Source organism: Ptychodera flava, chromosome 9 (assembly GCF_041260155.1).
Source record: "Ptychodera flava strain L36383 chromosome 9, AS_Pfla_20210202, whole genome shotgun sequence".
NCBI classification, from domain to species: Eukaryota; Metazoa; Hemichordata; class Enteropneusta; family Ptychoderidae; genus Ptychodera; species Ptychodera flava.
This window is the reverse complement of record NC_091936.1, coordinates 43,234,607-43,262,508: the sequence shown is the minus strand read 5'-3', so window position 1 is coordinate 43,262,508 and position 27,902 is coordinate 43,234,607. Positions and strand designations below refer to the sequence as shown.

General features: G+C 36.6%; 2 protein-coding genes across 2 annotated transcripts in view; one reads left to right on the top strand and one right to left on the bottom strand.

Annotated features, from left to right (window-relative positions):
* The window catches only part of LOC139141103 (centromere/kinetochore protein zw10 homolog), a 40,128-nt gene extending 28,122 nt beyond the window's left edge, over window positions 1-12,006 (top strand). The window contains exons 16-21 of the mRNA XM_070710681.1: window positions 136-321; window positions 2,520-2,624; window positions 5,187-5,318; window positions 6,178-6,270; window positions 10,501-10,611; window positions 11,384-12,006. Coding sequence (XP_070566782.1) covers window positions 136-321; window positions 2,520-2,624; window positions 5,187-5,318; window positions 6,178-6,270; window positions 10,501-10,611; window positions 11,384-11,494 — 738 coding nt within the window. The 3' untranslated portion in view covers window positions 11,495-12,006. The remainder of the gene's footprint in view (window positions 1-135; window positions 322-2,519; window positions 2,625-5,186; window positions 5,319-6,177; window positions 6,271-10,500; window positions 10,612-11,383) is intronic.
* LOC139141127 (probable serine carboxypeptidase CPVL) overlaps window positions 1-27,902 on the bottom strand; it is a 601,148-nt gene that overhangs the window by 148,593 nt on the left and 424,653 nt on the right. The window lies entirely within an intron of this gene.

Genomic DNA, 27,902 nt, shown 5'->3' with positions numbered 1-27,902 from the left:
CTTTTGTTCAGTTGTTTCTTGGCTACATGCTTACAACTCTCAACAAAAATATCTTGAAGTTGTAAACAAATGCATATATTTGATCACCCAGAGTTCTTCACATTTTTAACCCTTCTTCACATTTTTAACCCTTAGCAACAACTACCTCAGCTATCCGCATTGCATCATAACAACTGCATGTACATAGCTCATCATCTGCTGACACTAGGCCACCAGTACAAAACACAGCTTCCATTTCCTCTGTGTGAGGGCGCTGCCACTATGATTGACCTGGTACCAATATACAGAAAGCTTGCATCTGATTGCTTCCTTGCACAAATGGTAAGTGCCTTTTTTCAAATTGACATCTAGATCTAGATCAAGGACTCTCACTTATGTAGACGTAATGATGACACAAGCAGTAACAAGTTGATATTGGAATGGAATGAGCGATATTACCACATTGCTTGAAAATTTCCTACATACATGTAACTCAGAAGATTTGTACTCTTCTTGAAGCAAGTCATACACACTTTTTGCCCTAGTAAAGGACAAAAGCATCATTTTCCTGGAAGAAACCAGAGTGTAGCCTTGATATTTCTGTAGGGCTGATTCTTATGACTGGCAAAGGGGCGGCAATGATGTCACTGTTCCACGAGTCATTTACATTTGGAAAGTTCATTGTCACCTAGTTCTCACTACAGGTGTAATAAAACTAAGGACTAGTGTCTGGAAGATTGTAGAAGGTCAATTTTTTTTCAATGCGTTTCACGTACGCAAAGGGTTGGCAAAAATGCGTATTGTCGTCATGTGAATGCGTAACAGCCGCCACTTCCGCATTCAACCCAGGGCGAAAATGAGGCAAATTAATTTTGGTTGATACAGGAAATAATTTTTCACCATAATTGAGACGTTTTTAATAAATGTAACATTATGAAATCTTGATCATACAGAGAAACAAGTCTGAATGAAAAATACACAAAACAGTGAACTGTGATAACACATCACACGTCGTCATACACTGCAGTGAAAGCGCGTAGTTCTTGTATTTTAACTACCGGTAACACCGTAACTAACAGTCGTAAAACTTGAAAATCATATCAAAGAGAAGTTTCTATTTGCATGTGAAGTGAAAATTCAAACAGGTATCTCTAGAATATAACGGGGTTTCTATCGTCTCGCACAGTGAAAATTTTTATTGCTCGGTCAAAACGAAAGTCTGCAACCGACGGCCCTTCCATAGTGTGACGCATCAGATTATCGGCATTCTCATCGCCCAGTTGATTACGTCGTGCGGTGAGTACACTCAACACTGTTTTGGAAACTGAATCCCCGTTCGCAGGGCACGTAAGAAACCGGAATCACTAGAGCTATGCAGGATAACAATCGGAACATGAGAAATAGCTCTCTATATTCATTTATCAGAATACGGCAAGATTCACTGAAATTGGGACGTCCGTTGGCACGCAAAGTCAGTTTAATTTGAGTAAACCCTGCTTGCAAATCACGTCCGACCGCGGGTCATCCGGGTACTTGTGGGTATTTAAGTCATTTTTGCGTCACAGCGCCATATTCAAAGTTTCAATATACATAAATGATATAAGTTTTAGTTCTGCTTTTTCCAAAAAACTTCTGTATCATTCGGTCTTCTGTATCGTCTGATTTCTCATTCACCTTGCTCGTATGCGTTACACCTACTGACGTCACTCCGCAGTCGAGGGGCTTCCGTCGGCCGGCCAGCTTCGACGCGATCAGCACCAAAATTGGCGATGAGTGTCGTCAAAAACTCTGTGCCGTAATCACGGATATCCAAATCGTGATCTGGATATTTGGTGGCGTTGAGAACTTTATCGAGGCAAGTTAGTAGATCGGTACATTCCCCAGGGTACATTCCCTAGGAAAACGTGCGTTCGATCAAATGAGTAATGCATTCACGCCTTGTATTTGCATAACCATCAATATGATTGGCAGCTGCGTGCGTTAGGGCATCGCCTTTGTAAACTGATTCGCTCAAAATGTTGCAATGTCAGGCGACACCACGTGTTGTCGGTGGGTTGCAATCTCGGAAATAACAAAGCAAAGTTGTGGGGAAATAATTTTAGCTCAACGTGTTACAATTTCAAGCCATGAGAATAACTGTTGCAATTTTGGTGGGTGAGTCAATGGACAAGACAACACGTCGTTGACAAAATAGCGCCCACAACGGACTCCAATATTTTGCGTACAGTCAAACGCATTGCCTCCAGAAAAATGCGTACGAAAAAATTCCAGTGCGTATAATACGCACTTTTTTGCGTAACCGCGAACTCTGGTGATAGGTAATTGTAGAAAGAAATAATTTTATGGTCAAGTACCTCACTGTTGGAATGCTAGTTGTCCAGACAGAAAATATCTGTTGCCAATTTACACAATTCATGAATCCATCAAAATATGAGCAAAAAAAATCTAGCAGACATACCATGTCTTCCAGTGACCAAAGAATTGGAATACACAACATTTGGAAAATTTACATTCTACGATATGAATTTTCATTTTGTCAGAGATCACAGCGTTCTCAGATACTTGAAAGTTTATCTGGAGCAGCTGGCTTTGCTCAGCTTGAAGAGGATGAAAACAGAGAAAAATCAACCAGAGCTGTAAATCAGGTCAGTCTTTGGGTCAAAGTTCAGGTCAGTCTTTGGGTCAAAGTTCAGGTCAGTCTTTGGTTCAAAGTTTCTGAAGCTTTGGTTACTGATTGCAAGTACTGGAGACCAGATTGTATTGAGTATACTCCAATATGGTATTCCATTTTGGATCACTGATATGTAGTTTTTTTTACCTCTACTCATGGCTCTACTAGACAGGATTTAGATAACTCTACGTGATTCATGTTAACGAATAGTTCACGCATCAGCTTACTGGTATCCAGCAGCAGCACATGTAATTTATATGGAAAATTATAGAGTCAGTACTTTGGTTGTAAACAACCTGACCCGGACAGCCGAACAAGATGGCTGCCATCACTGGCTGAAATAAAAATGTCTGAAATCTCAAGAGAAACATCATGAAAGGGAAAATGAAATGAAATAGCCTTGGCAATTGAGTGGGCCTTCAAATATTTGTCAAGACCCATAACGGTCACACATTTGTTGAATATAAGGATTATATTTTGGGTTTGAAGTATTGCTGTCATCTGAAAGACCAACTGCAATGCAATATTACAGTCTCAAAACATCGTCGTAAACCATGCGCCTCTTTACGGCAACAGCTCAGCGCTACCCGTTAAGAGACCGTGGTTGATTACGCAGAGATTCACGGATCTATCGCTGGTTTCCAGCGCTGGCTGAACGGAGCCAATCAGAAAGTAGGTCTCATAAATGCGCATAAATTATTGTAATTAGCAATACAAAACGACGCGGCTGATCTTGGTGCTCACCATCGGACCACGCTCACTGTCGATGAAGAACGCGCAATGTGTAAATGTGTAATGTTTTTGGACTCAACCGCTCTATCCACACCAAACAGACATCATTGATAATTATTTTACAAGGAAAAGACGGGTTTCTTTACACGAGGACCAGCGGTGGCAAGTCTGTATGCTACCAGGCAGGCCGTCCCCAACGTGTTTCACGAGCGTTATATCAAAGGGTATCGCATAACTTGACCAGCTGGCGGCCCAACGCCTTGCTGTGTGCAGTTGCCGACCAAGCATAGAATAACACCGCTGTGTAAAACCCGTTGGTCAAAACTATTGATCATAAATTTCTTTACTACAAGTTATGTATAAACGTTTATGTATCTATCACTTCATTTAGGTTCACATCATTTAGGTTCACACTGAAAGCTTTCTTATCGTGTTGTAGGTACACAAGTGGCCCTTTCATTCCAGCAAGTGCATCTACTCCGCAATACAAATGCACGCTGGGCTCCCGATCGACTCTACAGCCGAAATCACATTCCTCGGCAAATTGCACAGTTGTTCAAGTCCGATTATGTTTCATTAATTCATCACAAAAGCTATGTTAACAACGGAATCAAAGCAAGAGAGGTTTATTTTGTTCCATGGGTTGCAGTTCAGCCGGGTGCGTACACGTATATACGCATACGGGAACAACGTTGAAGTGGGACCGGGCCGGGCTCGCTGCAGGCTGCCGTCTCTTGTGTCCATACCGAAGCCTAGATTCACATGGTGTCGCCGCTGCTCTAGATCATGACAGAAAAACTGTCAAAATTTTGAAAGCTGTCGGATTTATGCAACGGAACCAGAGGATCTCAGAGCCTGAAAGTTCGATCGTGTACACACAGACAACGAGGACCTTGTCTGTGGTTTATGACCGACATGACTTTGTAAAACAGATTTGTGATTGGCTAACTCTGATGACATATTCTCATTAATAATTAATTAGCCCCCATTCCCTCTTCCCCAGTTTCCTACCGTAATCTGCCAGAGCCTGATTTTTGTGTAGGTCAGCTGAGCGAAATTATTGCTCTGGCTCGCGAGAATGGTCTCAAAATTGATCACCTTGTTCTTTACAGCAAAATGAGAATAACTCATAAAATGTAGCATTCGGTACATTTCAAACATCATTCAGGTGATCAGTGATATCGGCATGTTGATTTAGATGTGTTCACCAATTGCCATGCGTTTGAACAAAGTCTGACACGATAGAACAAAAGGGCAGAGTTTGACATCATCGGCCTTAATATATGTGAGAGTTGTAAATAGGGCCGATTTGCAATCAAAGCAACCAAAAAAGACATAAACTACAAGTTCAATTCTTAGATATACATTTTCAAAATTATGCGCTGAGAGTTGATGGGTTGGAAGACAGTACCTGTAATGGTGATGCAACAGTGAACATGTCTGCCATCATACAAAAATACAATGTCGATTTTGCAAACATATAATGATAGAAACTAAGTACTCCTCCATTGTGTTTATATGTCCATCCACTGAACAGCGATTTTAGAACATTGATCTCAGTCTAAAATGTGAAGAATTTGCGATTTTCTTGGTGTTTTAAGGTCAGAGCAAAGTAAAATGGATGTAAAGCTAGAATGCATACTATGATGTCATAGGCTTTGGGTGCGCATCCCGGAGGTATGGTCCCCCATTCACACCTTTGAACAATATAAGTTTCCTAACCATGGCCTGGGGGTAGAGTAACCGTGGCCAGTTTATAATGGAACCACATATTTACTTTATGTCTTTATCCTTACCATGTTAGGTGCTTTATCAGTTGAACCGTCTCAGTTCTGTTTGGAGAGATGTGCTACCTTCTACAGTCTACCAAAAAGCCATTTCAACCCTAATCAACATGTTCTTGCAAGAAATGATCAGCAAAATCATCATCCTTGAGGTGGGTATGGGCACCAAGCAACTGATAGTGTGGCAGTCAGTAAAACTCTGGACCATTCAGAAATATAGCTAAGAACAAAAGAGTTGCATAAAGTGAATCTTTTCAAGTCAAATGAATTTAATATTCATACTAAATGTTTCAGTTTGATATACAAATGACAATTAATATACTTCATTTCCTAGACAAAACTACATAAAAGAAACTAAAAATTTGAATCACTGTTATGCAGTTTTCCAATTTTTCTTACATAATTTATAAAACCTGGATTTCCTGTTCAAACATGCCATTTTTCAGGTTTTCAGTCAAATAACTACATGATGACCCACTATGTTATAATCATTAAATTCAAGGTTAATGAGGCATGTAATGATGCAGAAACTAGTATTTCCTTGATGTATTTTGTGTGTTGTGTACCCTTTTCCCAATTTCTTTTACAATCATGCTCAGTGTCAAAGTATCACGTCAGTAACTTTAAATATTGATCATTATATGAATGTCACTTCAGTTTCTCAGTTGATCTTTTGATCTCCAAGTTTAGAAAGTAATCATTCAAGGAGTAACAGGCTTTTAATGTGGTTGGTTTTTTGTTGTGACAAATTTCATTCCCAGATTAAGATAATTCATGGTTATCTATGGCTGAAATCTAACATGGAACATGTATTTGTCTGCTCATTTCGTGAAAAAAAGAAAAATGTTTGCTTGAATAGGTCTCAGTCATGTCAATCAGTTTTTGATTTAAAGAGACAAAGAACAATTGAAATGCAAACAATAATATATAATTCTACTTTCAATTTTAGAGTTGCTGTCACACACAGATACAATTTTACTGTTTCATATTTGGTGACATTCATTTCCACAGGATATTTCGGTGAATGACGCCCATCAGCTTTCATCACTGATGAAGAATGTCACTGAGAAAGTACCACCGTTACTCAAACTTGAGGAATCACAGGTAGGTTATCACTTCTCTCATTTAATAAACACAAGATTTCCATATTATTGCATCCCTATTAGCTGTATCATTTTTTACGTGCCAAATAACACCATCCAATCGCTAGAGAGATGTTTTTGATTCCAGTTATTTAGCCATTTTGTATTTGAAAATGTTACTGTATATTTAAATCCATGGTGACGGATATGGTCAATTAAGTTAATGTACTTATGTGTATATTTACAGCAGACATTTGAGTTTCAACTCAAAAATTACGGTATTATGGTGTTAAAATCTAAGTTGTGGGATAATTGCCAATATTTGAGAAAGTTTCTATGGTCACGCTTCAGTAAGCAATTTTTGCTCACGTGTTCACACACGTGAGCATATGGTTTAGCAATGTCTGTGTGTGTGTGTGTCCGTCCGTGTGTCTGTATCCCCATTATCTCAAAAACGGCTGAACGTATTTCAGTCAAATTTGGTAGACATCTTCAGAATTCAAATGGCTAGAACTGAAAAAGGTTTTGGTGGGCGTGGCTTGTATATTAATGAAGTTATCACAGTTTTAATTTTTCTGATACATGGTAGTCTATGGGAAGCCGGTATCTGTGGTTTGAGGGCGCTATCCCCACGTTACACTCTGGCTAGATGATGCTGAAATTAGACTCGGTTTCGGATTCGGTTTCGGATTCAGTTTCGGATTCTAGAGACTGAAAGAAATTTTATATTTTCAGCCAATTGTTACACTGTGGAATACTGGATTTTCCTTACTTTCCCTGGACCCTTTTTTCAGCTAAAATAATATCTAATCACACTAAACAAAGTGAAATAAGTATATAGGGATAACTTAGCAATACAAATTTTTTGACAAAATGTCATGTGATCTCGATGACCTTTGACCTTAAATATGAGTATATGTCCATAACTCAATAATCACAAGTGCTACACCCTTCATATTTGGTATGATGGGAGACCTTATGACATCACATCCTGTACCTCATTAATTATGTGCATATCTAATTCTGAGCCAGCCAATAGAGCTAGAGGTCTGATTTTTGGTATATAGGGATAACTTAGCAATACCATTTTTTTGACAAAATGTCATGTGACCTTGATGACCTTTGACCTCAAATATACATATATGGCCATAACTAAGTAACCACAAGTGCTACACCCTTCATATTTGGTATGATGGGAGACCTTATGACACCACATCCTGTACCTCATTAATTATGCGCATATCTAATTCTGAGCCAGCCAATAGAGCTAGAGGTCTGATTTTTGGTGTATAGGAATAACTTAGCAATACAATTTTTTTGACAAAATGTCATGTGACCTTGATGACCTTTGACCTCAAATATACATATATGGCCATAACTAAGTAACCACAAGTGCTACACCCTTCATATTTGGCATGATGGGAGACCTTATGACATCACATCCTGTACCTCATTAATTATGCACATATCTAATTCTGAGCCAGCCAATAGAGCTAGAGGTCTGATTTTGGTATATAGGGATAATTTAGCAATACAATTTTTTTGACAAAATGTCAGGTGACCCCGATGACCTTTGACCTCAAATTACATATATGGCCATGACTAAGTAACCACAAGTGCTACACCCTTCATATTTGGTATGATGGGAGACCTTATGACATCACATCCTGTACCTAATTAATTATGCAGATATGTAATTCTGAGCCAGCCAATAGAGCTAGAGGTCTGATTTTGGTATATAGGGATAACTTAGCAACACAATTTAACTTGATTTTAGTCATTGAAACTTGCTATATACATCAAAGATACTGTGATATAACATTATTGAAAGTCAAAAGACATTTTTACTTCAGCCAATTCCTAATTTGCATATTAAATGAATTTTCATACTTAGGGATATTCATCTTAAATGACTTGATCAAAATTGATGTAACTTGCTATGTACATTTCAGACACTGTAATACAATATTATTGAAAGTCATTAATCATTTTCTCTTCAGCAAATTCCTAATTTGCATGTTTAATGAACTTTCCTAATTAGAGATATATATCTGAATTGACTTGACCAAAGTTGACAAACTTGCTACATATATGCAGGTACCATGATACAACATTATTGACAATCATTAAGCATTTTTACTTAAGTCAATTCCTAATTTACATATTTAATGACTTTGCTTATTAGGGATATATACTGGGATTTACTTGATCAAAGTTGGCAAAACATGACAACATTGATGATTATACCTGGTTAAAACAATATCGAAAGTCATTTCACATTTTCATGTCAGCTAATTTACAATTTGCATATCTAATGAGCTTTCACAGCTTGGCATATATGGCTTGAAGGACTTGGCCAACGGTAATTACACTTGCTATATAAAATGGTGATACAATGACAGCAGTCAAAGAACTTTAATATTTTTATTTCAGCTAATTACATATTTGTATACTTCATGACCTTTGAGAATTAATCAGCGGTGATTATTGTTCATTATGTTGATCATAATACTTTCAATGAAGTTGCAAACATGTGGCAAAGGTTCAAATTTACACATAACTGTATGAAACACGTGAGCATTTTCAGTTCATATCTGGTACATCAGATGTATTTGATTTCAAACCGTTCTGAAGAAATGCAAAAGAATACAGCTAATGGGGTTTGAATGTATTGCTTGGTTCTGAAGGGGGGACTATCATAGAATACTGACTGACACACACACTAGCCACTGCAGTGACCATGACACAAAGGGTAAAAAGTAATGATATGATACAAGTAGAAAACAAAATATGTACAACCCAGGCATAGAAATACAAGGTGTTTTCATATTTTGTTAGTATATCAGACTGTGTATGTGTAGATATCTCTCGCCAGTCACTTGTACCGCTTGGTTTCGTGTATTGGCGTAGCTTCCTGTGTTTGCTGGTACAAGCGACTGTTACGCCTCACGCAATCCCCCTTGCTATTACATATTCATGAGGTATCGCATCATAGTAATTGGTGGGGTAATTATACCGTATTTGGATAGTGGAAGGTCATCCTTCAGGTCATACATTCATGTGGAGTAAAGTATAAGTTACGGTTTCCAGTTTCTGCCGTGATCGTAAAAGACTAGAACTTACTGAATAGAATGAATCAATTTTCAAACTTTCAAATCTGATTTTTAGCATTGTATTTGTAGTTAAAACAATTGGGCTTTGGCCTTCCCTGGATTCCGTCTAAGTGTCGTCGGGCCGCGGGCCGTCGACCGTGCTATTAAAGCCATACGGATAAAGTAAAGTGCTGTGAGCACAGGGAGACTGCTGTTGTTTGTACCGGCTTGTCGCGATCGTCGCGTTGCTCGTATATTGCTCTTGCCCGAAATAAACATGTATCCAGGGATACTGTGCCTGAAAACCTAACCCAACAAGTTTCTATGTCAGTAAAACAACTTTTTGTTTCCATGATCCCCACAAGCTGGGCCCTTCCTTTACCACAGCCGCGCTGTGTTTTCATGTCAACAATCATTGTCTGGGAAGCGCGTACAATCGAGGAATAGCGCTGCAGTTTAAGCCATGTCACTCGTTGTGACGTCACCGTCGCCTTTTTCATACGGTTCTGTGAGGGCGCATACAAGGTATAACAGTTCACGTGCCTTCGGCACTCGATCTCGCCACTCGGCCTCGCGCCTTCGGCGCTCGATCGCCTACGTTGGATTGCTACCGCACTTTAATAAAGTGAATCCGGTCAAAGAAGGCACGAGGGACTGTCGACAATCTAGCTTTGTATGTGTAGATATCTGTTGGAAGTTTTGACTTAGCTTCAGGATCTATAGCAATGAATGAAAAATGTGTGCACAGTGCTACAAAACAGGTTCCAGGGTAAATGATAGCATTTGTATATGTCAGTTATCAAGTAATATTATTTTCTCTGTCTGAAAGACAGGTGAGAAAATGAATAAATAAACCAAAAAAAATAAATGAACAAATAAACAAACAAACAAACAAGCAAATAAATTGACAAATAAATAAAGGATGGATATATGCAATTTTGACTATTGAATAGCACAATGGTGACTGGAAAATGTTCAATGTGTGCAGGTAACCACGTGTAGATTAAACATATGACAGAATGATCTACAAGAGATTAAACTGTCATCATTAAGCCTTATTTATGTACTGTTTAAAAACATCAAAACCAATCTTTTGCAGCAATTGTTCCTCAAAGATTATGTCTTTCACTAGAAATGTCACCTTGCTGTGTTTATTGCAGGAGAGAGTTGCCATGGAACTCCATGTCAGCCAGTGGACAAAGTTCACTGAACTCATTACTGTTTTAGAAGCCAATCTGCAGGAGATTCTAGACAGATGGACAGATGGAAAGGTAATAAATAATATGATGTGGTAATAATATAATGTGCCTTTGGGACGGATATTCAGACTCAAATTTTTACATTCCTTTCTGATCTCCCACTTGTTTGGGCTCCTTTTAAAACTCGTGGATAAGAAAAAATTCCCTGTCATATTTTTTTGAAAAATGGAAAATTTAATTTTTCCCTATTGAGTTCACAGAGGGATGGTAGCCATTTTGAATTTCAAATATTGGTAAATGTTCAGTAATTTGTTTCTGTAGTATTAAACTTTGCACGATGATTCCTGATTTTTCTTCTTGATTTGGTAAGAGCATTGAAAGTTTCATTGAGGAATAATGTGTGAGCAAAACTTTAAGTCTTTCACTTTCAAATTACATGCTACCTAAGCATTGAGTGTGAAGTTTACCCATATCAAGATCACTTTATCTGATAGGGTACAAATACTCTAAAACACACAAGATAAGTTTCAGCAGTGACACTACTTGAAAGTTTTGATATGAAAGTGTAATCATTTTTACATATCCCCACTGGGCAATCTTACTGAATTGCCTACAAGTTTACAAGTTCTTTAATACCTCAAACTATAAAGACCATGTATTCTCCATGTAAGGATTGTACTTAACACTTTCACCCCCACATTTCCAGTGTTGAGGTCTATCTTTGCCATATAAACAATGAGTTGGGTCAAACCACAGCATTTTAAAGCCTTTACATATTCTCACAATGATGCCTTAGATGAATAAAAGTGAAGAAATACTTAAAATTGTTTTCTCTCTTTCACAGGGGCCTTTAGCTCACGCAATGACTGCCAATGAAGTGAGAAATCTCATCAGAGCCTTATTTCAGAATACAGAGAAGAGAGCTGCAACGCTGGCAAAGATCAAGGCCACATGATGTCAACAATGATCTCATTTACCAAATCAAATCATTTACCTCATACAAAATAGATATAATCATTAAATTCACAGTTATTTGTATGAAAATCAAGTTACTAGTTACTTTAAGGTAGTATTGCCTGTGATAGGGTATACAGTATAGCAAATTAAAAGACTATTACCTTTGAAGTGGTAAATATCAAACAGTTTACAATTTCCAGTTAAATGATGTTGCTGCCTGGAAATCAAGGATTTAGATGAACACCAAGGTGTACATATTCCTACATTTCTGTTTTTGCATCTGGAAGTCATCACACAAATACAGTAATAAGTCTACAAAGTTTACTAAGTCTGTATTCAAAGTATGAAATATGTTGCTACCTAAACTCTTTCACATTCTCTATGACAGTGAGATCTTGCCCATCCCTTCTGCCCTCAACAGTTAAAACTTAGTGAAGCCCAGCTTATAGAGCAAGTTAATGACATGAATTTTCATATGGTATTACTGTGAATTGACTAAGTGTATGATGACAAGCCATGCATTTATGGCCCTTTTTATCATGTCCTTCAATATTGAAAACCACTATGATGCATGTAATGCAGTAACAGCAATTCTCTGGTTTCTCAGGCATGTCCTTATGCAAACAACTTGAAATACTAGATACTTGTAGATACCATTGTCAGCTAAATTTGTTGATATTACAATTGTACACTGAAACCAATAAACAAATATATGTAAAGGACAAATGAAAACTTAGCCCTTTGTAAGCTTTGTTAGTCCGCACGGACATTGCCTGGGGGACTTCTAGGTTTGGTCATGTTCGTTTGTGATCGGTCCGTCTGTTCACAGATATCTCAGGGATGCAGGGATGGCAAACTTGGTACAAGGATTACTCCGTATGTCATACATATGCACATCGATTTGTTTTGTTACCCGATCCAAAAGTGGTGACTATGTCATAGACAATGACTTTTGAAAAAGAGCTCTGTTTCTAGAGCGACTGCACTAGATTTGATGAATCTTTGTAAAGATGTTCGTCACACAGAGCTCTGAGCACACAGTCAGTATTGAATCAATTAATTGCTAATTTGCATATTTGGGGAATTTTTGTGATTATTAGGTGATATGTCTTGAAATACTGCAGCAAATTTGATGAAACTTGGCACAGATCTTTGGCACACAGTCTCAAAATGGTGTACTGAGACACTTAGCAGTGACATGCAAATTCATTGCCAATTTACATATTTAATGAACTTTCCTATTTATTGGGCTATGTCCAGAAGTACTACATTAAATTTTATGAAACGTGGTACAGATGTTGTTCTCTTAGTACTGTAATACCGCATGAAGACATAAAGCAGTATCATGTCAATTACTAGTAATTGCTAATTTGCAAATTTGATGAACTTTCATAACAAATGTGGTATGTCTAGAAATGCTGCATCAAAATTGATGAAACATGACAAAGATGTTGCCCTTCCAGTAGTGTTATGGCATACAAAGATATGTAGTAGTATCATGTCAATTAACTGCTGGTTTCCATAATGAATTTTTGTAATTTGGCTGATACGTCAAGAAACAGTTCATCAAATTTTATGAAACTTGGTACAGATGTATGTTGAGCTCACATTGCTTAACGTTTGAGTGAAGACATTTATCAGTTTCATTCGAATTAATTACTAATTTGCATTTTTAATGAACTTTCCTAATTAGTGGGTTTAGTCAGAAATGCTGCATTAAATTTGATGAAACTTTGTACAGATTTTGATCTTTCAGTACTGTAATATTGTGGGAGGACATTAAGCAGTATCATGTCAATTGATTGCTAATTTTCATATTTGATGAACTTTCACAATTAGTGTGATATGTCTAGAAATGCTTCAAAATTGACGACACATGGTAAAGATGTTACTCTACCACTAGTCTTATTGCATACAAAGATATGTAGAAGTATCATGTCAATTAACTGCTGATTTGCATATTTAATGAATTTTTGTAATTAGGCTGATATATCAAGAAGTGGTACATCAAATTTCACGAAACTTTGTATTGATGTTGAGCTCACATTGTTAAACATTGAATAAAGACACTTAGCAGTTTCATGTTGCTTAATTTTTTAATTTACATATTTAATGAACTTTCCTAAAAAGTGATATGTCTAGAAATATTTCATCAAATTTGATGAAACTTGGTACAGATGTTGATCTCACAGTGCAATCATTGACACTTAGCGGTATCGTTTATGAAATGTGGTACAGGTGATAATCTGTCAGTGTTATAATAGAATGCAAAATGTTTGGCAACATCCTGTCAAATAATTACTAATTGACTTATTTAATAACCTTTTGTATTTAGGGTGGCAGCTCATATTGGTTTCACGTTTTCACCACCATCGAACTCACTCTTAATCTTAGACCCAATAATTTAACAGGACTCTATCCTGTCTAAGGACTTGTAATCAAAGTACCCATTAACAAGTGGGGACTGTGTCATCAACGATGACTTGTTTCTTGTATTTCAGTCATGGTTTGTTGTGGATTTTAGCATGCAGGGAGACTTGTTGCATTAACTTTGCATACGCTTTATGGAGTCTACCATTTATCCAAAGCGATGGGAATGTAGCCTTCATTGCTCTCTGATCTGAAGCATTGGACAAAACAGAATGCTCTCCTTTCAGAAAGTGAAAGTAATGGAGTGTTTTCCGCCATATATTTAGCCCATACTTGCCAAAAGTCCCATCCAAAGTGGGTGTATATTTGGTAATCTCATCCATGCTGACATGCAATATAGTCCACAGATATATAATGTCATCAGAAGTGAGAAGGTTGTCCCTATTGCAAGTAATTACTGTAAAATGTCAGAACATGAAAGCAGCCCAATTGAAATTTTTTTCCATAAACAGCAACATTTCAAAATAGTGCAACTTTTATGGTCATCTGATCTAAGCACAATAGAATTTCAAATGTAATCTACAAATGTGATCTGAAGTGACTTTGTTTTAGTCTTGAGCACGTGGATTTTCATTGCGGTTGTTTTGAGGATATTCAAAAGTGGATAGGGCACTGTGAAATTAAAATGAGGCACAGCTACAGATGTGGTGTGCACGCAATTACCCCAAATCTACACAATCAATAGCGCTGATCGCGATGCCATGGTTTGTCACTAAATGTAGCTGCACGCGACATAGGACACTACTGCTTGAAATTCGGACAAATTTTGTTGTTGAAGCTTGTAGTCCTAGTTGTGAATTAGAGTGACCTAATGGTAACCTTTTAACACTAGCAGGTTTTATTTTCGTCGTTTTTGCGGAAAATGCAGACAAATATTTATTTTTCCGTATTAATGAAAGAAATATGACGTCATTTATGATCAATGCTATTAACAGTCACTTCTGTTTAGGCTAAACACAAAAAAAGATTGGTTTTGGTCACTGCGCGTGTCATTTCTCTTTTTTAGGGGTATACATACTCATCAGTACAGCTATCCTTGATATCCTTGTTTGCATGTCCAAAAATGCTAAAGAAAACGGAAACATTATGCAGCCAGTGATAAAAGACAATAACTGCTACATCAATGGTACAAAACCAGCTGGGGCGGGGGACCTTGTCGCTGCATCACTTTTGCTGAATGTCAAGGACCAGAAACATTTTCAGGCCTTAGGTACATGGCAAAGGCCCCTGTAGCATAGAAGAGTCACTTGTTACTACCATATATAGTAAAAAGTTTGCAGGATGGCCACTAGCTGTGGATCCATAGCTGTAGTGAAAGGCAGAAAGCCCTTCCGAAAACACCGCAGCTGTATGGCCACTGTCACCCCGGATATTTCTGCCTGCCGTTCTAGAATACCAGATCGTAGAAGGATGTGGTTTTTTGTCCCCCGTGTTCTCAGTATGGTCAAGAACACGATGGAGCACAAATAAGTTACTAAAACTCAAATTTTTTCACAAAAATTAGGTTTTCTTACATACTCTCGCGAGATCTCACAATTTCACACAGTGCTAATCGCCTATGCCCGGCAAGTCGCCCCACAGGCGGCAGTTAAGTTACAACTGAAAAATGACCTAGGGCAGCGCTGCCCTCAGGGCAGTTCACATGTTTGTAAATGTTTGTAAACATGTGCACAACATTCAATGACGTCACTGAGGAACTACATGTCTGCCCTGGGGTCAGGGCAGCTCAGATGTATTGCTGCCCTCAGGCAGAATGGCAGATAGGATAGGAAATGTGTGTCGAATCTGCCCTGATGGCAGCTCTGATATATTGCTGCCCTCAAGGCAGATTGGTAGATAAAAACTATGCAATACTTTATGGAAAGGAAATGTGCTCCTTTGCTGAGGAATGCACTGCCTTCAGAAATTAGTTGCGGCAGAAATGTAACTTGTTTTCGGTGGGGGTGGGGGGGGGTGTCCTGGAGGATTTTCTATTTTCCTGGTGATTTTTTCCATGCCCCCCCTGGTAAATTATGGAGAAAATCTATGCCCCCCTCATATATCCTGGGTTTTTCCATGGCCGCCCCCCAATATATACATGCATGCTTACATACTAAGACATATACAGTCTGACAAGTTTATCACACTTTGCAGGAACAATACAGTGGTCATTTAATGAATGATATAACAAAACATTTCAGAGTTACAATTAAGTGGCCATAAAAAGCTCGTTTGCCCTGTATATCATTAAATGAGAAAGACATTTTTACCGTCCTTTTATTATGATTTACCGACAATAGCAAAATTTATATTATTATTATTTGTGCGTTCACAAAATCTTGATACTCTGTTAACAATTTTTGTCACCCTATAAAATAAACCTCAGTCAATTTTTGTCAGATTTTTGCCAAAATTTTGATAAAAAACTGGACAATGAAATGTATTCATGTAGTCCAAAATTATCAAAACAATTACAGAAAAGTTTGTAAAACTTGGTAAAATGTTGCACTAAATTTTGGTGGGAAAAATACAGCATTCAAAGGGTTAAGTCTATCAAAATTCCTGTTTTATAGCTTTAGAAAGAGAGACTAAGTTTTGTTACAAAATATGCAATAAATGTATTCTTCCACATATATATATATATAATATATATATATATATATATATATATATATAAATTTCTGAAGAAAAGTTCATTATTGAACATGAATACTTCTTTCATTATGTCCACTATAAATAATCCATTTTATAGCCTGTCCAATAAAGTTTACTTACACAATGTCCATGGACATAAGTTGTCTATGGAAATGAAGTTAAAAATTGCCTTACAGTCGTCCTAAGTAACAGACGTTTGTATGGATGTGGCTGAGAAGTTTGTGCACTGGCATCTCTGCTACACGAAATAAGTGTACCGTATACCGGAGTTCAAATCCAAACCGTGCCGGTAAATTTGACATATGGCCCGGGTTTTGGTTATTTTTCAGCCGTAGGGGAGGGCGATCATCAAATTTTTTCGTCTGACAAAGGAGGGGGGTCATCTTTTTTCCACGAAAAATGCAGGGGGGGGGGTCTATATTTTTTTGAACAACGGCGACAAGATTTTGCCGGCCCCCAGGCTGTAAAACCTGAACTGTCCCTTAGGACTGAAACTCGGTGTTAAGGGGGCGCTGCACCCAACACAGCATATTTTGCTCAAAATCACTTATTTGCAAATATTTAATATTCAATTTTAATTAATTTGTTAACTGAAGATTAAAATGTTGGTTGGGTTCGTCTTGTAGCTGGTCAAGCAGTCGAAAGCTGTGCGATAAAGAAGTGTTAATTTATGCAAATGTATGCAAATAACCCAATTTCCTGGCTTCTTTTTCCTCTCAATTTCAAAATTTCCAAAGAATTTAACTCCACTCTGGCTGGGTCAAATTTTCTGAAATGTTCATATGTTCTTTAAATGCTATATATGAAAATGACTATTTTGCTGGGCAGTAAAAATCTTACATTTTGAATAAGGCCGCGTTCAAAAATATGATGAGAGGGGGGGAGGGACTGGAGGAATCGCGATTGAAAATTTTTTTTAGATCCCCCTAATAACCTCAAAAATTTTCAAGTCCCCCCTCAATACCCTCAAAATTTTCAAGACCCCCCAAATTACCATATAGCTACATATTTATTAGGAATACTCACAGAGTATAGTAAAAATAAACATGTAATGTGTCGTTCTGCATGCAGATGTTCAACACTACCTCTTATCAGCAGATTGTAGAGCCATATACCTAGGACAAGTTCTTAAATTGATTCATTTTTATAGTCACACATTTTTCCATTTAAATTAGAGCCTTTACTGTTCAAAGTTTTACTTTTGTGTTATTTTACAATGAGATGTGAAAATTTCATTCACTGCATGAACTTGAATGAATGGTTTTATATATTGATTTTAATTGATTTTAGAAAAACTGACTTTTCATCGTACATTTGTATAAGATCAACTATGGCGACCCCATCTTTTTTCTCTAATATTTGATTGTTCTCATATGCCAGAATTCAAAAATCCAAGGTAACTGTTAGTCCCCTAGTCTTCTATGTGTTGCTCTCTGGCTGGATCTTGTGTACAAGTAGATGCATGTTTTACTGTCAATTGAGTGTCTTATGACTGAAACTCCTCTTAAACTACACATCAGAGTCAGAGCTACATGTATCACTGTCACTGCCAGTATGTAGTAGCAGGGCAGTAGTTGTATTAACTTTTTATTTTGACACAAGATGCTTCGCAGAACCCTGCTAAATGAAATAGTTCCCGATTATATTAATAATAATAATAATAATAATACTTTATTGCATAACAACACACTTCGGGAAGTGTGGTAGAGCAAAACAATCAAACATTACACACATGTTCAGGTAAGACTGCTGCTGGGGATGAATCTGTAGTGTAAGAAATATACCTTAAAAGGGCTTCTTGTCCTTAAAATTCATGATGTACAGGAATTTCTCTCTGTCACTTAAATATTCAAAGTTCTCAAAATGTGATTTCATACTAGTGAAAAGAGTATTTCTATTATGAACATATTTGTCACACTTAATGATATAATGAAACTCATCTTCTACAGAAGACTTACAAAAAGTACAAAATCTCTCATTTAACGGGATTCTTGGGACTGACCTTCTGCCAATCTCAATTTGTAAATTATGATCAGAAATACGAAACTTGGTAATCAATTTCCTGCAGTTAATATTTGTAATATCCATCAAGTATTCCTCAAAAGTAAATAAAGTTTTAAATTTTCTGTACGTTCTAACACAGTCCCTCTATCCCTAGAGGGACTGTGGTTCTAAGTTTATTTTTGTCCTCACTCTGAGTCCTTACATCATTATGTAAATCATTAATCCATGAGACACGATATCTTTCTTTCAGTTCTCTGTGAACTGTTGTTGAGCTTTATGCGCTACCAAAATGATTGAGAAGTGGATATGTTAGAGCACACCCCCACCCCAAGGCACTTCTATTGAAGTATTCACATCAGATTCTGCAATTTTGACACATGATTTAAGAAAAATGTTCACATTTTCCTGTTTTTGTCGGCTTGATCTTTGACCCACATTTATTGTGAGCGGTTGCCTCGACTACAAAGTTGCATATTCACAAAAAAATCATATTGGGAAAAATGTTTTACAGAATTTGATTGGAGACAATGACATGATAAGCTTTTTTACAGTTATTTTGTTTTTGATATACAGCAAGAGTTTGGGATTTCAAAATTATCTCAATCCCTTCCACGGTGATCTTTATTTAATTGTCCGAAAATATAAAACAGGGGAGGTAGGAAAAATGATCAAATAAATCAAATTCTTGTTCCCCAGCATCTTGTGTCTAATGTGTCTCTACCATTTGAGGGGCTCAGGTAACTCGTGACTAGAAAGTTTAGATTTAGATGGGCGAGAATCTTGAATTTCAAGGTAAATACATGATGTTGTAGCTGAGGGATAACGTTTGAAATACGGTAATTTATAGAACTTAGTCTTGCCAATTTCCACCTGTGTTATCCATTTCAAACTGTGGCCCGATACCGCAACATGATATTTACAGCTACACTAAATCATACTAAAATGTCACCTTACTTCCATTCTAGTGAAAAGCAATATAAATGATCAATGCTTATCAATATTTTTTTTCTAGACACCCCTCAAAATTCAAGTAGAACTTGGTATTTCTGGATACACTGGTTTATTTCTGGTATCAATAATTATTGATTTCTACTTATTTTGTCTGCATTCAGTTGTCACGAATGTAGTATTTGAAATTTTATCATAACAAACAACACTCTTTGCTACACCGTTTTCTGGTTCTTGAAGGTGCCATAAATTGTTTTGAGAGAGTGGAGGTGCCACAGCTATATTGTATTGAAGAATGAATTATGCAGAGGATGATGCGAGTCATTGATAAGGGAACGAGTCAAGTGTTGAATTTATGACCTGAAATGACACAGAAGTGTTTGAAATTATAACTGTACAGAAGTGTTGAAAATTATAACTGTCAACAAACAACAGTTCAAAGGTCTATCCTGGATAGCTTTGTGAAAATGTTTCATAACTTTCCCTCATTCAATATTTGCTTCATCATCGTTATCTTTTTTTCGTTTTGTGGGTTATATTTATAAATGTAAGGCTTATAGGCCTAATACTTGATCAGTTGAAAACTGATCAATTCATTAAAGCCTAATTTTATGACAATGACTTTCTGTCATATATTTTTGTTGGTATGTCCTGTCATAAAAACTGATGGTAACAAATCTAAGCTTTCTGACCCGGTGACCTGCTGAGGTCAGGGCTGCGTTCGATTATGATCCTGGAACCTGGAGCCTGAATTGATCCTTTTTCAACTGATTAAATGTATAAATTACAACTCACAAAAAAAAAAATGATGATGAAGCAAAGATTGAATGGGGGAAAGTTCTGACGCATATCCACGAAATCCAGGATAGGCCTAAGGGCTCCCCGGGGAAGTGGAAAAATCGAACGTTACCGGGGGAACAAAATGTCAGACGACAACAACAATAGCGTTGATCGCGATTTCGGATCTGTTGCTAAATATAGCTGCACGCGCGCGACTTTCGGACAAATATGCTGAAATTCGGACAAATTTTGTTGTTGCATGCGCGGCTGCTGTTGCAGCTTGTAGTCTCAGTCATCAATTCATACGAATAAGTGTGACGCTAAATATCCATTCTAACACTCGGCTCGCAGGTTTTATTTTCGTCGTTTATGCGGAAAATGCGGAGAAATGTTGTATTTGTAATTTTCTTTGAAAACTTTTTTTATTATTAGCTTGAATTCAATATATTAAGACTTTTCTGCTTGTCATCTTTCATGAAAGGTAGTGACGGACCCCACATTTAGGACATAGCTATAGCCCCTCTAGTTAAACTTTACCGAATGCCTTTTCCAATTCACACTAATTCTTACCTTCTTGACCATGAAGACTTGACTTTTATTAAGATATAGCAGTATTATAGGGATTTCATAAAATTCATTGAAATCTCACTTAGACCAAAACATGTGTAAAAGTATGCTTTATTGTTGATGTTTTTATTTTTACATGGATAAAAACAGACAATTTTATATGTTCTGAGACAAAGAGAAAATCAGACACGGCATAAATTGAACTAAAATATTGAAAGGGGGATGTTTCTGGTAACTTTAGAATATGACCTTCTATTTTAGAAGGTGTTTTGTACACTTGGTATTTCTGGATACACTGGTTTATTTCTAGTATCAATGACTATTGATGTCTACTTATTTTTGCCTACATTCAGTTGTATTCATTCACGAATATAGTATTTGATATTTTATCATAACAAACAACACTCTTTGCTACAGCGTTTTCTGGTTCTTGACGGTTCCATAAATTGTTTTGAGAGAGTGGAGGTGCCACAGCTAAATTGTGTTGAAGAATGAATTATGCAGAGGATGATGCGAGTCATTGATAAAGGAACGAGTCAAGTGTTGAATTTATTACCTGAAATATGACACAGTGTTGAAAATTATAACTGTACAGAAGTGTTGAAAATTATAACTGTCAACAAACGACAGTACAAAGGTCTAGCCTGAATAGCTTCGTGGAAATGTGTCAGAACTTTCCCTCATTCAATATTTTCTTCATCATCGTTTCTTTTTTGTTCATTTTTTTGAGTTATATTTATACATGTAAGGCTGAAGCTTATAGGCCTAATACTTGATCAGTTGACAACTGATCAATTCATTAAAACCTAATTTTATGACAATGACTTTCTTTCATTATATTTTTGTTGGCATGTCCTGTCATTAAAACTAATGGTTACAAAATCTATATGTACACTCAGTAGGTAATCCAACTTACTAATTTTCCAAACCTATCATGAAAATCCCCCATTCAATCTTTGCTTCATCATCATGTTGTTTTTTGTGAGTTGTAATTTATGCAACGTTTAATCAGTTGAAAAAGGATCAATTCATTAAAATTTTTATGACTTTATATTTGTCGACATGTCCTGTCATATCATAATCTTACTGATGGTAACAAAATCTACATACTCGTACTCAGTGGGTGATCCGACCCACCCATTTTCCAAACTCCTTATCCTGAAACTTCGCTCGTTTTACCATTACAGGTTTTAAATCTACATAAAACTTTTACCGTATTTGTGAGATTTATGCATTAAAAGTTAAGTGAGACTGTATATTTAGTTTTCTTAGATATCCTGATATACATAAAGTCAGCTGAAAATAGAGGCAATAGGCGCGCCTAATTGAATAAACAGATGAATGGATTTTATCGAGTTTGGTAGCCTATTAAGCGTCCTGTTGTTATAAAAATAGACGCATGTTTCTACTATTGAGATCAAGTGCCAGTAGAGTGTTGAATCTCAACTATTTTGGAACACTTTTATAGAAAGATGCAATAGCGCTGTTCACGGTTACAGGTTTGTTACTAAATATAGCTGTACGCGCGCGACATCGGACACGCAGTTTGAAATGCGGACAAATTTTATCAATGTTGCGTACATGGCTGTTTTTGCAGCTTGTACTCTGACTGAGTCGTGAATATGCCTTTTAGTTTACGATAAGCACAGTGTGTGAACTAAATCAGGAAGCAAGTTTGATAGATTGTATATCAAAACTACAAAAAACGATATCGGCCGACCATTTTCAGGACTCATTTCATTGACAACAAAAGTTGTCCATCACTGTTATCGGGACCACAGGTACGCATGGGTGCAGCGTTGTTTCAAGTTGGATAGTCGATCGAAGTTTGAGGCCGAACCTCGGGACCGGACTAACTGGTGTAAAGCAGTACCGAGGTTCGGCCTTCGGCCTCACACTTTCGATCGACCATCAAAGCAACCGTGGCGCTCTACGCACCACCTAGTGTACCTGCACCTGTGATCGATATCAGTTCACTTCACTACTCGTACTAGAAACGCGTATACGGTACGGTACACGGTAATTGAACGCGTACTGTACATGACCAGTCAGCAAGAGTAGAAAATATTTGTGAAAAATGCAAAGATATAATCGTCATTGCATAATAATACATTTTGTGTCAGAATTTTAAAACTTCAGTAGTCGTGTGAAAGCCGACACGCGACGGCAGAACTGCGTATGTATCCCCGCCCACCGCGGACGTAGCTAGCTCCGCTGCCCCGCTGAACACCTGACCTCAGCAGGTCACCCTAAGCGTTCTGTTAAGCTTAGAGCTTCAAATATTGATGAAGCTTTTTCATGTCTGAGAAATGTCAATAATATTGATGCAGAGATTGTAATCTTGCATATAGGGTCGAATGATGTTGGTTACTTACGTGATGATGTAATAATTGATGGAATAATTTCACTGTGTAATGAAGTTAAATATGTCTGTCCTAAAGCGTTGATTATTGTGTCGGGTATCTTACCTTTCCATGGTGAATACTCCATTCTAAATAATCAAATCCAGTATATTAATGAGAGGGTTAAGAATGCATGTTCTGATATAAATCACTGCGTCTTTGTAGATCATAATAGATTAGGTAACAATAGTTACCTTTATCACAGTGATGGAATTCATATAAATTCACGTGGCACAAGTTTATTGGTGAGTGATATTAAATGGGGTGTCAGAGGATCAAAGAGGAGCAGTGTGATCACTCATTCTCATACATATAGATCCCCGTCAAATTTTAGACGGATGGATAGTAGTGATTCTTTCCAAGTAAATAGGCCCTACAATAGAAGGCCATACTATAATTATGGCAATGGTGTATACACTAGTAGATATGACCATGGTGATCGAAACCAGATTTAGATTGTGACCAGCATATGTTGATGTGCTTTGTTTCTTTCATGTTGTTTGTTTGTTTTTAATGTCCTGGAACGTTCTGGATACAGCCACTATGGCTACAATGTTACACTGTGCTTCAATAGAGTTGAGTATCTATTAACATTTGTCAAGGTAGTGCGTAATTTAGCACACCTGTTGTTCTGGCTACTTTTTTCTATTTCTATTTGTAGTCAGCTGTTCATCAAGTTTTCCTTTAATTTATCCAGTTCTGTTAGTCAGCTTTTACACTGCCATGTGTTTTACTTCGCGGAGACAGAGTACTGCTGCTTTAAGAAGAAATTTTAAGCGTTCTTTCTTACGTGTTGGAAGTTGGAACATCCAAGGTGGTTTATCAAAAAATGTGATGATGAGAAGATTTTCTATTGTTAACCAATTTGATATTATGTGTATTCAAGAAACGTGGCTTTCGAAGTCAAACACTTTTGCATTAGATAGCTATAGTTATTTTCGATCTGATAGAAGTTTACAACATAAACGTAGTAAACGTGCTGCTGGGGATCTGTTGTTGTATTTAAGTCGTGCCTTAAGACAGGTATTCATAAGATAAATTCAAAAATTTCTGACTTGCTCTGGGTAAAACTGATAAGGATTTTTTCTCATTGAGTAGTGATGTTTTTATGTGTTGTGTATATTTACCTCCACAAGGGTCTGTAATGCATGTAAATAATGATTATTTTGAAACTCTTCATTCTGAGATTCTTGAATTTCTAGTTTGGGAGACATAATGTTAGTAGGAGACTTTAATGCCAGGACAGGTAATTTGCAAGATTATATTCAACATGATAACATAAATCACTGTCCTACACCTAATGATTATATTCCTGACTCTGTACACAATAGAATTTCAATGGATAATGGTAGTTGTAATATCAATTCCTTTGGGAGACAACTTATTGATCTTTGCATTCAAAACGGCTTACAGATTTTAAATGGTAGAACTGCAGGGGATCTTTACGGAAAACCAACTTGTTACAAGGGAAATGGATTTAGTACAGTAGATTATGGTATTGTTACAAAGAATTTGGTGAACCGTATAGATTATTTCAAAGTTTATGCTTTTACACATTTCTCTGATCATTGTCCAATAGGTTTTTCTATGAATATAAATAATATTGTGAAGCAGTCAGTTGATGTAGAATGTAAACCATGTTCAAGTAAATATTTGTGGAATGATAATGCTAAACAAGATTTCTTAAATACTCTGCAAAGTTCATCAATTCAAGAAGACTTTAGAAATTTTAATATTGCGTGTCATAGTTCCCATTCTTGTGATAATATTGTAAAAGTATTTGAAGGTATTATTCACAAAGTTTCAGATCGCTGTTTACGTAAGGTTACGCCGAAATTGAAAAAGAAGAAATCAAAACGTGTTTTTCAGCCTTGATTTGATAAGTCTTGTTTTTCACTTCGTAAAGATCTTAAAGATTGCTGTAAATTGTTGAATCGCTACCCAAATGATCCACATATTAGAGGGAGATGTTTCACTCTAAAAAAGAATACAAAAAATTGTTAAAATATAAACGGTCAACTTCAGAGAGAGTCAATTAAGGAAATTAGAAAGGGTTTATTCCGAAGACCGTAATGATTACTGGAAATTGTGGAAGGATATTTCAGGGAGTCGTGTGTGTAAGAAAATTGACTCATCTATCTCTCCTGCTGAATGGTTTTATCACTTTAAGCAGTTAGGTGATTTTTCTTGTGAAGAAACTGATAATGTTTCTAAACGTATCATATCTGAATTAACAAAAATGGAAGCTGCCAATGAATATGATGTGAATTTTATTCTTAATTCCACATTTAGAGAATCAGAAATATTTAAGGCTTTGCGTAAATTAAATCAGGGAAATCCCCAGGTGTCGATTGTATTTGAATGAAATGCTAAAATATGGTGGTTCTTCCATACTTACTCCATTGTGTTCATTATTCAATGTCATCCTTAGATCAGGAACATTTCCAAATGTTTGGAAAAAAGCATATTGGTCCCTGTGTTCAAATCAGGTGATACATGTGATCCGTCAAATTACAGAGGGATTTCTATAAATAGTTGCCTTGCAAAACTGTTTACCTCTGTGTTGAATAATAGGCTTATAAACTTTCTTAATAGCAATGGTATTCTTTCACCATTTCAGTCTGGTTTCAGAGCAAAGAGGAGAACTGCAGATAATCTTCTTGTTTTGCGTTCTGCTATCGATCAACATGTCTATGCGAAATTTTCTCAGTCAAGCTGTAGTCCCAGTCGTAGGTACCTTTATTGTTGTTTTGTAGATTTTCAGAAAGCATTTGACAGGGTTTGGCGTACAGGTTTACTTTGGAAATTACAGAAATATGGCATTAATGGTAATTTTTATAGCTTAATTAAGTCCATGTACGACAACATTAAGTATTGTGTGAAAAGTAACAACTGCTTTACTGAAGAATTTGACTCCAATTTAGGAGTTAAGCAAGGGTGTAACTTAAGTCCAACTTTGTTTAATATTTTTATAAATGATCTTCCCAGTACATATGGTTCCAGTCAGGACTGTCCTATCAAACTTGGTAAACTCCTTATCAATTGTCTAATGTATGCGGATGATCTTTTATTGATTTCAGAATCTGAAACAGGCTTACAAAGCTGCTTAGATAAACTTCATAGTTTTTGTCGTGAATGGAAATTGTCTATTAATATAAAGAAGACGAAAGTTATTGTGTTTAACAAAAGTAATCATCTTGTTAAAGGAGTTACACTCACTTACAATGGAGTGACTCTTGACTTAGTGAAAGAGTACTGTTACCTTGGTTTTGTCATTACCCCAAATGGTAAATTCAAAGGTAATTTTCATAATCTTAAATTGAAGGCAATGAAAGCTCTTTTCAGCCTTCGTAAGGGCCTTCAAAATGGTTCACTTTCTGTAAAAGTTGCATTATCACTCTTTGATAGTTTAATTGTTCCTATTATGACATATGGCTGTGAAATATGGGGACATGAAATTAATGACAAATGTAACTTTCTCAATGATGTTAGTATATCTTTTTATAGATTTATCCTAGGAGTCTCTAAACATGCACCGTCTGATGGTGTTGTTGGAGAGCTGGGTAGATATCCAATTCACTTTATGGTGATAAAGCACATGCTCAAATACTGGCATAGATTAGTTTTATCAGATGACATCTTACTGAGATCTGCTTATACATCCAGGTTGAATTCAGATTGGTCTAATTATATACAAGCATTTTGAACTCTTACAGTGGGAGTGATATATGGTCTTGTGTTTGCAATATCAATTCCACAGTTAATAATGTATATGATAGTTTATGTGAAACTTATGATCAAACATGGTTGAGAAATATTCATAATGATACAAGGAAGTGTGGAATGCAGAGGAATAAGCTCCGAACTTACAGACTATTTAAGACAAAATTTGAATTTGAAAGTTACTTGCTAGATATAAGATCTTTTACCTATAGGAGGTGGCTGACAAAACTAAGAATTTCGGATCACAACCTACAAATAGAACTGGGTAGAAGGTCAATTCCAAAAGTTCCTGCAAATGAAAGATTCTGCAAGCATTGTAAGTCTTTAGTTGAGGATGAATTTCACTTTGTAATAGAATGTCCAAAATACAGAGCTTATCGAGATAGTCTATTTTCATCCACTAGTTTGTATAATCCTGGCTTTCTTGATTTGAATGATAGAGAAAAGTTCATGTATATCTTTACTCACGAAAACAAACTACCTCTTGCCAAATTTATTTCTTGTACCTTAGTTCCTCCCCAGCAGCAGCTTCATCCAGTGTTTGCTGAGTTTTGTAATTTTTGCCTTACCGCACTCCTTGAGTGCGTGTTGAGCAATAAAGTAAAGTAAAGTAAAGTAAAGTAAACTTGTGATGTTTGGCGCGCAGAATACGAAAACTTCCCGCTTGTCGTCCGTCTGCAAATTTTATACATTTCCGCGCGTAAACTCTGTTAGAGTTCGATGACTCCTATGGTTATACCACGCCAGGGGGGCGCACACCGATACACTCGTAACATGTCGAGTTTTATACTTTTCGTCGTTAGGCGCAGGTAATTCTTCATTCAAACTGCGAAATATTGATAAACATACAGATTTGAAATATACCTTAGAGGTTAAATCAATCAAGATATGCCAATTCTAAGCCATTTGTTTGTTTTC